The sequence below is a fragment of the Bos taurus genome, chromosome 21 (assembly GCF_002263795.3).
Source record: "Bos taurus isolate L1 Dominette 01449 registration number 42190680 breed Hereford chromosome 21, ARS-UCD2.0, whole genome shotgun sequence".
NCBI classification, from domain to species: domain Eukaryota; kingdom Metazoa; phylum Chordata; class Mammalia; order Artiodactyla; family Bovidae; genus Bos; species Bos taurus.
The window spans coordinates 14,539,132-14,551,993 of record NC_037348.1 but is presented as its reverse complement, the minus strand read 5'-3'; the positions used below and the strand labels follow the sequence as shown (position 1 = coordinate 14,551,993).

The following is a 12,862-nucleotide window of genomic DNA, read 5'->3' as shown; positions in this document are numbered from 1 at the left end:
GGGCCGGCCAGGAGAGACCTTGCCAGGAGCAGTGGGTTTTGAGGGATACTTAGGAGTTTGCCAGGCATGCCACGCTGCTGCCTGAAGTCTGGTGTCTGTGCTCAGCGTTGCTGGAGCACCCCTTGGGACGAAGGGAGGAGGGGATGCTGGTGTGGTAGCCAGGACCAGGCGGGAAAGCTCTGACATCACAGGGAGAAGGCTGAGAACAGGGGGCAGGGGCCCGGTGATCAGCCTTGACCTTAGCCACCGGAAGGGCCACCACGAAAAGTGGGGAGCTGCCCCCTTCAGGTGCCCCCACCCCCTGGTTCTTGAAGCTTGGCTTTGGGACCTGAGGAGGTGTGGGGAGTAGGGAGGATTAGCTGGAAGGGCTGGCAGCTGAGAAAGTGCCTGAAGGAGTGGACCCCTGTCACCTCCCTTCTGCCTCCCTCATTCAGGGTCTCTTCTGAGGTCCCCGTGATGGGGGGCCCAGCCTTCATCTTACACCCCAGCAGCTGCCAGCCTGCCCTTACTGACCCCTGGTCAGCGGCCCTGGGGAGCACTAGGCCTGAGCCTGCTGTAACAAATTTCCACCAACTTGATGGCTTCAGACAAGAGAAAATGCATTCTCTTACTGTTCTGGGGGCCAGAATTCTGAGCGTGGCCTCTGAAGGCTCCAGGGGAGACTCTGTCTTCACCCCTTCCAGCTTCTGCTGACTCCAGGCGCTCCCCATCATGTGGCCGAGCCGCTCGTCTCTGCCCCGTCTTCGCAGAGCCTTTCCCTCTGTGTCCGTGCGTCCCCTCTCCTGTCTCTGATAAGGGCACTCGTCATTGGATTTAGGCCCAGCGGGGTAATCAAGATGACCTCGAGATCCTTAATTTAATTACATTTGCAAAGATGCTGTTTCCAAACATACCACCTCGCAGTTCCCAAGGGTTAGAAAAGTGAAAGTGAAGTGCAAGTCGCTCAGTCGTGTCCGACTCTTTGTGGCCCCATGGACTATACAGTCCATAGAATTCTTTAGACCAGAACACTGGAGTGGGTAGCCTTTCCCTTCTCCAGGCAATCTTCCCAACCCAGGGATTGAACCCAGGTCTCCTACATTGCAGGCGGATTTTTTTTGCCAGCTGAGCCACAAGGGAAGACCAAGAACACTGGAGTGGGTAGCCTAGCCCTTCTCCAGCAGATCTTTCCCACCTAGGAATCAAACCAGGGTCTCCTACATTGCAGCCAGATTCTTTACCAGCTGAGCTAGTTAGGAGGTGGATATACATTTGGTCTGGGCTGTGCTGTGCTTAGTCATTCAGTTGTGTTTGACTCTTTGCTGCCCCATGGACTGTAGCCTGCCAGGCTCCTCTGTCCATGGGGATTTTCCAGGCAAGAATACTGCAGTGAGTTGCCATTTCCTTCTTCATGGGATCTTCCCAACCCAGATATTGAACCCAGGCCTCGTGCATTGCAGGCGGATTTTTTGCCAGCTAAGCCACAAGGGAAGTCCAAGAATACTGGAGTGGGTAGCCTAGCCCTTCTCCAGCGGAACTTCCCAACCCAGGAATCAAACCAGGGTCTCCTGCACTGCAGGTGGATTCTTTACCAGCTGAACTACCAGGGAAGCCCCATATATTTTGGGGAGCCCCTATTCACCCCAGGCTTCCCTGGTGGCTCAGATGATAAAGAATCTGCCTGCAGTTGAGGAGACCTGGATTCCAGTCCTGGGTGGGGAAGATCCCCTGGAGAAGGGAATGGCAATCCATTCCAGTATCCTTGCCTGGAAAATCTCATGATCTCATGGACAGGAGCCTGGTGAGCTACAGTCCATGAGGTCTCAGAGTCAGACATGACTGAGCAACTCTTTCACTTTCATTCACCGCAGGGTGGCTCAGTGGTAAAGAAACTGCCTGCCAATGCAGGAGATGCAGGTTTGGTTCCTGGGTTGGAAAGATCCCCTGGAGAAGGAAATGGCAACCCACTCCAGTATTCTTGCCTGGCAAATCCCACGGACCTGACAGGCTCCAGTCCACGGGGTCTCAAGAGTCGGGCACGACCGAGTGGCTGAGCACACATGCGTACCACCTGTGAATGAAAACTTTCTGCCAGAACAAGCCCACCTGTGATCTCCACTTGCCCTTTCTCCCACCACCGGGGAGAGAAAAGGATATCCCCACCCCTTTGGAGAAGAACAGACTGTGGCCTTCGTGGGGAGCCTGCAAGCACACAGCCACCTCGGCAGGAACAACGTGCCTTCACCCAGCGGGGAAAAGGATCTCCTTCATCTTCCTTCAATTAGTCACCAACATTATTCATAATAAAGATTCTGTGAGTGATTTGGAATGCTGTTTAATAATTGGTAGTAATTTCTCATAATTAGTTAGAAATTAATTCAGGCACAGAGGAGTTTCTCTATGGGCTTTCTGGGGGCTCTTTGCTTTTAAATACTCTGGGGTAAGCAATTGCAAAGGTTTCAGCGATTTCCAAGCCATATTAGTTTGTCAATTGCGTCATCTTTGGTAAAGGTTCAGTAAATAAAAACAATGCCTCTGTTTTCCATTAGGAGATAGAAATTATTCATCAAGGGTGGTTTCCTATGCATGAAAACGCAAGATTCAGGTCATTAATAAGGCAAAACCAGTGGAAATAGAGCGTCATGCCCTGTCAAGCATTCTAGCCACCCTTGGGCAATGCCAAAGGCTCCCAAACCTGGACCCACCTGAGTCCCCTGTGGAGCCTGTCAAAGCGGGCTGAGACCCGGGTCATGCTGAGAATCAGGATTTCTCAGGCATCAACCTGGACCTTCTGAATTGTTTATGGTTCCTCAAGTGATTGAATGTGCACCCCACCGGGATACATCACAGGTTGTGACCATCTCAGAGCACACAGACTGTCAGGGATCAGTGTTACCGTCTGTTCAATGGGGCAGCAACCTTGCAAATCCTTACATTTGCAAAATGTGTGATGGTCCTGTCCCTCTGGAGCTTGGTGGAAAAGAACAGTCTCATCCTATCCGTTCTATATGGGGGCTTGCTTGCTACAGGAAGTGAAGTTAATTCCAGCTGATCTGAGTACCAGATTTCCTTCTCCTGATGACTTGAATCATTTCTTAAAATCTTTGGGGCAGTGTGTGTGTGTGTGTGTTAGTCACTCAGTCATGTCTGACTCTTTGCAACCCCATGGACTGTATAGCCTGCCAGGCTCCTCTGTCCATGGGATTCTCCAGGCAAGAATACTGGAAAGGGAAGCCATTCCCTTCTCCAGGGGATATTCCTGACCCAGGGATTGAACCCAGATCTCCTGTACTGCAGGCAGACTCTTTACCATCTGAATCTCCAGGGAAGCCCTTGGGACATATACAGTTCTTACAACAAAACCTCCAGTTAGGATCCCCAGCTTCTTGGGATAAAATTCCCCAGGGGATTCTGAAAGGATTCTGGTCCCTTTTCTGACCACATCCCATCCCATTTATGTGCTTTGCTAGATAATTCTGGAACTTTCCCCCTAGAACTCACCCTGGAGCCAAGAGAGATGTCCTTTTGTTTTGTCCTCAACACAAAGCAGTGCTGCTCTATGGGACCAGACCTCTCTGGGCTTTGCAAATCACAATTGACAAACTCCAAGCTAGATAGCGGTGAGGAGGGCCATAAACCACACAACCCAGAAAGGACCAGCGCACAGACTTCAGGCCGTGTTCTCGGGCCCACCAAGGGGGAGTATTGACACACCCCCACTGTGGCCAGACAAGGCTGCCAGGGAGGAAAATGGGCTCTGAGGAAGAAGGGACAAGGGTCATCTCAGTTTCCTGTTCCTAATTCAGGACTGCTTGTCAGATGGTGACCCTGAATCCCGCTCAGAGAAGGGGGTTTGACATAGGATGACTACAGTCTGGGTTTGCCCAAGATTCAGGGACACAGTTTGCCCCTGGGGCACAGAGCTTTCAGTCTAAGACCGTGCTTTCCTAGGCAAACCAGTTCAATGGGTCACCCTTCCTTCCAGGTCCCTCCGTGATGAACTAGCATTGAGTCCTAAGGACGTCATTTCCCAGGGCAGGTGTCTTGTCTCTTAGAAACGGGGTGTGAGCACAGCCACCAGATTGGCCTCAGGACCATTTTGCCAGTCTGCCTGGAACCCGTTCTCAGAGGGCATCTGACCTCTCACTTCACCTGGGTTCGGGTCTGCGGCAGCTCTGCAGGGTGACCGAGGACAGGAAAAGCCAGGCGGGCAAAAGGCAGCTGGCAACAGCAGACTTTTTTCTCATGTGTGTTTGGCTTTTGCAGGAAGCAAATCTTAAAGTTCTTGGATGCTGAAAAGGACATTTCTGTCCTCAAGGGGACCCTGAAACCCGGAGACATTATTCATTACATCTTCGACCGAGACAGCACAATGAACGTGTCCCAGAACCTCTATGAGCTTCTCCCCAGAACGTCTCCACTGAAAAACAAACACTTCGGGACGTGTGCCATCGTGGGCAACTCCGGGGTCTTGCTGAACAGCGGCTGCGGGCAGGAGATTGACACCCACAGCTTTGTCATCAGGTAACCGCAATAGGTACTCTGGACCCAGAGTGGCAGGCATTGCCAGTTATCCCAAGAGGCTGAAACAAGGCTGGTTGGCTTAGATCCTTGTGCATTAGAATTGCTCGGGTAGCCTTGAAAAATCCCAAAGTCCAGGCTGTGCCCCAGACCATTTAAATCCATCTGAAGGATCAGAGCCCAGGGAGCCTGAGGGCTTCTGACGAACAACCAAGAATGAGTATCACTGATCTAGAACAGAAGCAGGCAGACTCTGTCCCACGGCCTGTTGTTATCAATAAAGTTTTATTGAAACAACAGCCAAGCTCATTCACTCTCGTATCCTCAATGGCTGCTTTCTCGTGGCAGTGGAGTAGTTGGGCAGAGTTGAAGAATCAAAACAGAGAGAGCATACAGCCCACAAGCCTAAAATAATATCTGGCCTTTTACAGAAAAATTTGCTGACCCCTGGATAGAGCCCAGTACAAAATGTTGGTTAAAAAAAAATGGTCTCTTGGCCAGTTTTTGGTCCAAGTTTATAAAACTCTTTTAAGGTGTATTCTACTAGTATCTTTATTACCCTTTAGACAAAACCTGGGGAGTGAGGGGGCAACAGAGAAACTTGGGTTTGTACTTGACCGTTATTCTCTCCAAAGTCTCAGCTCTCACTTTCCAGTCACCTGGGGACACACTGGCGCGACATCTGACCCCCCCCAACCCAGACAGAAACAAGGCCTCCCTGTCCCCTGTTCAAAAGTAGGGCACACAGAGCCTCGAATTTCATCCCAAACACACCCCGGCCCTGGCGGAACCGCGTCTCACGTTTCTACTGGGACCGTCTTGATGCAGAGAGAGCCTTGTCCTCGGCTTTGGGAAGTGGCCTTATCACAGAGCTCCCTGGACCTCAGGACGTGGGACTAGATGGTGTACTGACTCCTGTGTCCGCTGTGATGGACGAGCCTCCACAGCCCAGCAACCACCCGTGTTTTAATTTGCTGTCCTTTGCCTGGTTCTGTCTGTGCCTGGCGTCCCCAGTGGCCCAGTCTCTTTTTTTCAAAGCCCTTGAGTCTAAAGATTGGAGACGGAGGGGAGAAGGGGAGGGAAGTAGCAGGTTTGTCTGATTAGAAGCCAGAGAAGAGGTGAGAGTAGGTGAAAAGATTAGTCACTCAGTTGTGTCCGACTCTTTTTGACCCTATATGGACCGTAGCCCACCAGGCTCCTCTGTCCATGGGATTCTCCAGGCAAGAATACTGGAGTGGGTTGCCATGCCCTCCTCCAGGGGATCTTCCTGACCCAGGGATCAAACCTGGGTCTCCTGCATTGCAGGCAGAGTGTTTACCACCTGAGCCACCAGGGAAGGCCTCGGTAGGAAGAAAATTAAAAATGCAGGGGGTCCAGTCACCTCCTGGGGACCAGGACAGAGGTGACCTGATTTTCATGGTGATCTTTCTTTGCTCCACCCAGCCTGACCCCAAGATTTTCAGAGGCCACGGCAGGTTCTAGTCAACATTTTGTTTGTTTGTTTTGGACACTTGCCCAGAGAGATGAGCAGCGTGGCATCTGGAGTCTGGTCTTGGCTCTGCTACCCGTTGTCACTTGACTCAGAGTGTGTCACTCCCCTTTCTGGGCCTCAGTTTCATCATCTGTAAAATGGGTATTTGGGCTGGTGGTCTCTGAACTTCAACGAGCATATGAACCATCTGAGTTTATCAAGAGGCAGGGTCATCAGGGCTGGGATGAGGCCTGACTAATGCCCTTGTGCCGATGCGTGGACCACACTTGGAGAGGCTTGGCCACAGCCTGCTTTGCCTGTCCTGGGACCCACATCCACAGAGGTCTACACACACTTAGAAAAGAGGGAGCCACTTGGAGTAACATGTGGCTGTCCTTTGACCTTGACTCCTTGGCTCTTGCAGATCTGCGTGTCTGTGGGGCAGACTTGTGAGATCTTTAGGGACAAAAGGCAGATGGCCCAGCTGTGTACACACCCCCATTTGATGCCAGATGCCAGCACCCCTGACACACAGGCCCTTTGCCATCTCACCCTGCTTGCCTCTCCAGCCTCATCCCCACTGCACAATATGCCCCTCTCAGACCAGATCACCAGCCTTCCCCTACGTACCAGCACGGGTCCACACCTCTATGCTCCGGGAATACATTCACTGGGGCTAAACTGCCGCAGTGTGATGTTTTCTAAGCTGCCCGGTTACAAGACTCAGCTGAAAAGCTTGTAAAAATAGCTATCAATTCCTCAACTCGCCTGCTGAATCCAGATCTCCAGGTGAGGGACCTGGGGAGTCTGTATTTTTAACCAGTGCCTGAGGTGATTCTCAAACACTCTCCTGAGGAGCCTCATCCACAAACAGCCTTCTGCTCTTCCATCCTCCTAGACTTCCCGCCATGGTTACCCCCTCCGGAAGACCACCTGAAGCGCCTCCTCCCTGGGAGGATGCTGGTAACTGAACATGTACTGAGCTCTCCCTGTGATCCAGCAGCTTTCTAAGTACCGCGGGTGTCTGGGGACTGCTTCCATCCCTGGGAGGGGGCCCTGCTGTGACCTCCATCACAGAAGCTGTTGTGGCTGTTCCTTAGCCAGCGGGGGAGCTCTCAGAACGCACAGAGAGGCTGAGCAGGTTACCTGGAGTCACACAGGTAGAACATATTCAGTCGCTTCAGTCGTATCTGACTCTGGGTGACTTTGTGGATCATAGCCCGCCCGGCTCCTCCATCCAATGGATTCTCCAGGCAAAAATACTGGAGTGGGTTGTCGTTTCCTCCTGCAGGGGATCTTCCCGACCCGGGGACTGAACCTGCATCTCTTGTGTCTCCTGCATTGGCAGGAAGGTTCTTTACCACTAGCACCACCTGGGGAGCCCAGGTAGAAAGTATCAGAGCTGAATTCTGAACCCAGGAGTGTGTCTTTGGAGTCCACGCGCTGTCACCTGATGTGACCTGGTCACACTTGGCTGTAACATGGTCACCATGTGGGCTGAGGGCTCTTCTCCAAGATCCTGAGCACCAGAAGGCAGGCACCTTACCACTCCTGGGCCCAGCAAGTTTCTATGAATGTGCTAGAGAGAGAGAGTGCTCAGTCATGTCTGATTCTTTGTGACCCCATGGACTGTGGCCTACCAGGCAAGAATACTGGAGTGGGTTGCCATTTCCTCCTCCAGGGAGGAAATGTTTGATCCCGAACCAGGGATCAAACTCGCATCTCCTGCGTCTCCTGCATTGGCAGGAGGACTCTTCCACTGCTGAGCCACGTGGGAAGCCCACGAATATGCTGCTACTGCTGCTGCTAAGTCACTTCAGTCGTGTCCGACTCTGTGTGACCCCATAGACGGCAGGCCACCAGGCTCCCCCGTCCCTGGGATTTTCCAGGCAAGAACACTGGAGTGGGTTGCCATTCCCTTCTCCAATGCATGAAAGTGAAAAGTGAAAGTGAAATCTCTCAGTTGTGTCTGACTCTTCGCGACCCCACAGACTGCAGCCCACAAGGCTCTTCTGTCCATGGGATTTTCCAGGCAAGAGTACTGGAGTGGGGTGACATTGCCTTCTCCACGAATATGCTAAGGACCCGATAAATATACATAGCAGGAGAAGAAGGAACAGGGATGCCAGAGGGACCAGAAAGTGCAGGAAGATGCCCTGGGTCTTTGTTTGGGGATGAGGAGGAAGCAAAGAGAGTAAAGGATGGATACAGTTAAGGATACGCAGTGGTGCCTCAGCTTTCCCTGAAGGATCATACATTGCTGCCTTTTTCTCCGGCAGGTGCAACCTGGCGCCGGTGCAGGAGTATGCCCGGGATGTGGGGCTTAAGACTGACCTGGTGACCATGAACCCCTCTGTCGTCCAGCGGGCCTTCGAAGACTTGGTCAATGCCACGTGGCGGGAGAAGCTGCTGCAGCGGCTGCACAGCCTCAACGGCAGCATCCTGTGGATTCCCGCCTTCATGGCCAGGGGCGGCAAGCAGCGGGTCGAGTGGGTCAACGAGCTCATCTTGAAGCACCATGTCAACGTGCGTACCGCCTACCCTTCTCTGCGCCTGCTGCACGCCGTCCGCGGGTGAGCGGCCCGGGGTGCGGGAGGGGCGGGGGGGCGTACTCCTTTCCCAGCTGCGTCTGCAGCCCCCACTCACTGGTTGTCTAATTCTGCAAGTCGCCTGGCCTCTCTGAGCCTCGTGTCCTGGAGAAGTGGGTCGGCAGATGGGCAGCATGTGGCATGCCGGTGTTGACCGAAAGGTATTGCTTGCCCAGAGAGCCGCGTGGAGAATGATCCTCCGACAGCTGTTGAGCGGAGAAGGAACCGTAAGGGGGAAGGAACAGAAGTAGGAATATTTGTTGGGAAGCTCTTGTAGGAGTCCAGGGTGGGACTTACAGTAGTTTAGACTGGGATGGTGAACGTGAATGTGCCACAGTGTGGCCAGATTTGCGAGAACATTTGGAGTAGTATCTAAGTGTTAGTGGCTCAGTCATGTCCAACTCTTTTGTGAAAGCCACAGACTGTAGCCTGCCAGGCTCCTCTGCCCATGGGATTTCCTAGGCAAGAATACTGGAGTGGGTTGCCATGCCCTTCTCCAGGGGATCTTCCCGACCCAGGGATAGAGCCTGGGTCTCCTGCATTGCAGGCAGAGTCTTTGCTCTCTGAGCCGCCGGGGGAGCCATTTGGAGTCGATGCAGCAGGACTTGCCAGTGGGTTCTGTTTAAGGACCTCAAGGGGTGAGAGAAAGAGAAAAACCCAAGGCGACTGTCAAGATTAGAGGTAGAGCAGATGCTTGGTCAGTGGTGTCATTTTCTGCGATGGGAGAATTTGGGGGAAGTTTGTGTGTGTTTTGGCATGTTGAGAAGCAGAGGTCTTTCTCGGACATGTTAAGTATGAGATGTCTGTTACAAATGTACCCACCACAGTCCTGACCCCCATCTTGGTCCTGCACCTAATGACTCATCCAGTCACCTGGCAGTTCCCAGTCTTGCCCTGGTGTCGTAGGACAGTTTCCGAGGGACACTGGAATGATCTTCACTTGGGCCTCAGCCTAACTTGGTGTGACCTGGGAAGCCCTCTGAGCCGCCCAGAAAGGACTCGTGCTATTCTCATAAAGGTGACCCCTCGAGGCACCCAAGCCTGTGACCCACACTGGTCTCATTAGAGTATGTATCAGTGCAGAAACACATTGCCCCCAAGAAAGACCCAGGAAAACATGCAGTGAGAGACACTCGTGGCTGATGCAGCTGGGTGATACTTGTATGGACCAGGGCTCACTAGGCTACATCCCTCATCCTGGAGGCTGACCTGTCAAGCCTCCGTTTAGCTCCCACTTCACCGCCCTACAGGCAGCTGCCCTGGTGGCTCAGACAGTGAAGAATCATCGTGCAATGCAGGAGGCCCAGGTTCAATCTCTAGGTCAGGAAGATCCCCTGGAGAAGGGAATGGCAACCCACTCCAGTATTCTTCCCTGGAGAATTCCATGGACAAAGGAGCCTAGCAGGCAACAGTCCATGAGGTCACAATGGGCCAGACACGACTGAGCAACTTTCAGCTCAGCTCATCCCCTCCCAGAGCGGGGCTGTCACAGCAACCCCAACTCACCGGTTCAGTCTCCATGCCTTGAACGTCATTTCTTCCTGTAAAGAGGTCTTTATGTGATTTGGAGGTCAGAGGATATAAGGGAAGGAGATGAACTGCCTTTTGGTAAAGAGAGAAAAAGTCCCTTGGCTGGGGAGTGGGCAACCACCTGGAAGAAACGATGCAGCCAGAGCTATTTCCAGCTATAATTGACTCACTTTCACCTGTCAAAATAGCATTAAGAGCCAGTAATAAACCCTTTAAACAAACAGGCTGTTAATCCTGAGATTGCCACGTCTTCCTTTGCGGGAACTCCCAGGAGGAAATACACCAGGAGAGATAAATGGGGAGGCCTTCTCCTTTTAGCAAGCGGAGGAGGTGGGGGATGAGGGCTCCAGGGGCTTGGGACTGATTTCTGCCAAGGAACCCCTCCCTCTTTGGGGACACTGGGCCTTGGAGGGTTTGTGTCCAGTAGGGATCATTGGGAAGATGAACAGTGTCTGTATTGAGAGGAAGGGCTTGCCTCTGTCTTGATGGGAGCTTATCTGGTGTTTTCTGCAAGAAGAATGGGCTGATAAGGGGCGCAGAACAAAGAAACCTCAGAAAAGACCAAGGGGTCATAGAGAAGAAGGCTGAGGGGGAACCAAGGGGCCATAGAGAAGAAGGCTGAGGGGGAAGCTGACTAAGAGGTGATCTGGCCTAGCATCAGAAACGTGGCTTTGGGAGGTAGGGACACCTGGGTTCACGTCCAGCTCGGTTACTCCCTTAGTTGTGTAACAAGCTGGACCAGGTGGCTTGTCCCGCAAGCCCCGCTTTCTCTCTGTATCCACTGGGGAGCAGTAGCTATGACAGAAGGTCCCGTCATCAGCACTAGACAGGGTGTCCTGTGCCAACACAGGGAAGACAGGCAGGCAGGCAGCCATGGCTGCTGCCATCCCGGCAGCTGCCTCCAACCACTGGCCCAGGGAGCAGACTTGTTCTGTAGGCTCAAGAGGTAGAATCAGGATCAGAGGGTGAAACCACAGAAAGGAAAGTACATTTAGGCTCCATTTGATAAAGGTTCCTAAAGAACAATGGACCAAGTCAAATTCACCTGTCAGGAGCTCTTCATTTCAAAGTTCCAAGATGGGCTGTAGTTTGCAGAATAATCTCATTTCCTTATTAAAAATCTGTTTATGAGGTTTTTAATCCAGTCTCACCCCTGTTTATGAAGTGGGACCAGATAAACACTACTTATTGTGCTAAAATATGCACCACATAAAATTTACCATTTTAACCACTTTTATCTGTACAGTTCAGTAGTGTCCAGCATATTCATATTGTTGTGAAACAGATCTCCAGAAGTGTTTAATCTTTCAAATCCAAAATTCTGTACGCATTAAACACAAGTCCCCTTTTCCTCATAAATCCAAGCTCTGGTAACCACCATTCTACTTCAGTGTCTATAAGTGTGGCTACTTTCGATACCTCATATGTGTAAGTTGCTCGGTTGTGTCTGACTCTTTGTGACCCCGTGAACTGTATCCACCAGGCTCCTCTGTCCATGGATTTCTCCAGGCAAGAATATTGGAGTGGGTAGCCACTTCCTTCTCTAGGGGATCTTCCCGACCCCGTGATCGAACCCGGGTCTCCTGCATTGCAGGCAGATTCTTTACCGTCTGAGCCACCAGGGGAGCCCATTAGTTCCCCTAAAAGACACTTCATATAAGTAAAGTAGTACAGCGTCTTCTTCTCTGTGACTGGCCTGCTGCGTTTAATGTAATGTCCTCAGGGTCCACCCATGTGTGTCGGAACTCCCTCAGTTCTGCAGGCTGGATAGCATTCTATTGTGTATAGACGTCATGCTTTGTCCTTTCATCCATCAATGGACATTTAGATTGTTTTTACCTCTTGACTCTGGGCAATAGTGTTGCTATGAAGATGGGTGTGCAAATATCTCTTTGAGAACCTACTTTCTGTTCTCTTGGATATACACTCAGAAATGGAATTCTTGGATTATACGGTGGTTCTATTTTTCACTTTTTTAGGACCCTCCGTAGTTTTCCACAGTGGCACACCACTTTACAGTCCACCAGCAGCGTACAAGAGTTCCAGTTTCTCCACATCCTTACCAACATTTGTTATTTTTTTTTTTTGAGAGTATCCCATTTTAACCATTTTAAAGTGTACCGTTCATTTAGAAGAAATTCACTATCACAGAAAAAATATGCAAATCTCTATAATCTTGGGTTTGGCAATGGTTTCCTAACTATGACTTGAAAAGAACAGGCAACAACAACACCACAATAGAAAAAAATGGACTTTGTCAAAATTAAAACTCTGTGTGTGCCCAAAAAAGAGCACATCAAGAGAGTTAAAAAACAAACCATAGAACAGGAGAAAATATTTGCAAATCATGTATCTACCAAGGGATTAACATCCAGAATATATAGAGAACTCCAATAACTCAGCAACAAAAAAACCAAACAACCCACTTCAACAACGGCCAAAGATTTCAATAGACATTTCTCCAAAGAAGATATACAGGGGACCAATAAGCACATGAAAAGGTGCTCAACATCACTAATCTCTAGGGGAATATCCAAAACCATAACGCATTGCCACTTCGCACCCACTAGGATGGCTGTTATCAAAGCAGTGAAAAATAACAAGTGTGAGGAAATTGGCATCCCTGTGCTTGCTGATGGGACTGTCGAGTGGGAATTGACTCTGAGACACCCTGTGCCTCTGTTCTACAAATGAGGAACCCGATGCCCAGACAAGTTTTGTGACTTCTATGAAGTCACCCAGCCAGTGAGAGTCACAACCCTCCCCTGAACCA

General features: G+C 51.1%; 1 protein-coding gene and 1 long non-coding RNA gene across 3 annotated transcripts in view; one reads left to right on the top strand and one right to left on the bottom strand.

Annotated features, from left to right (window-relative positions):
* ST8SIA2 (ST8 alpha-N-acetyl-neuraminide alpha-2,8-sialyltransferase 2) overlaps nt 1-12,862 on the top strand; it is a 72,386-nt gene that overhangs the window by 44,013 nt on the left and 15,511 nt on the right. For both annotated transcript variants that reach the window (XM_005221765.4, NM_001098113.1), the window contains exons 4-5: nt 4,246-4,503; nt 8,251-8,544. In XM_005221765.4, the coding sequence (XP_005221822.1) occupies nt 4,246-4,503; nt 8,251-8,544 (552 nt within the window). The remainder of the gene's footprint in view (nt 1-4,245; nt 4,504-8,250; nt 8,545-12,862) is intronic.
* LOC132343332 (uncharacterized) lies at nt 5,977-8,319 on the bottom strand. Its single transcript, XR_009492095.1, has 2 exons — nt 7,118-8,319; nt 5,977-6,122 (listed from the first exon to the last, which is right to left on the bottom strand). It is a non-coding gene; the product is annotated as an uncharacterized lncRNA (long non-coding RNA).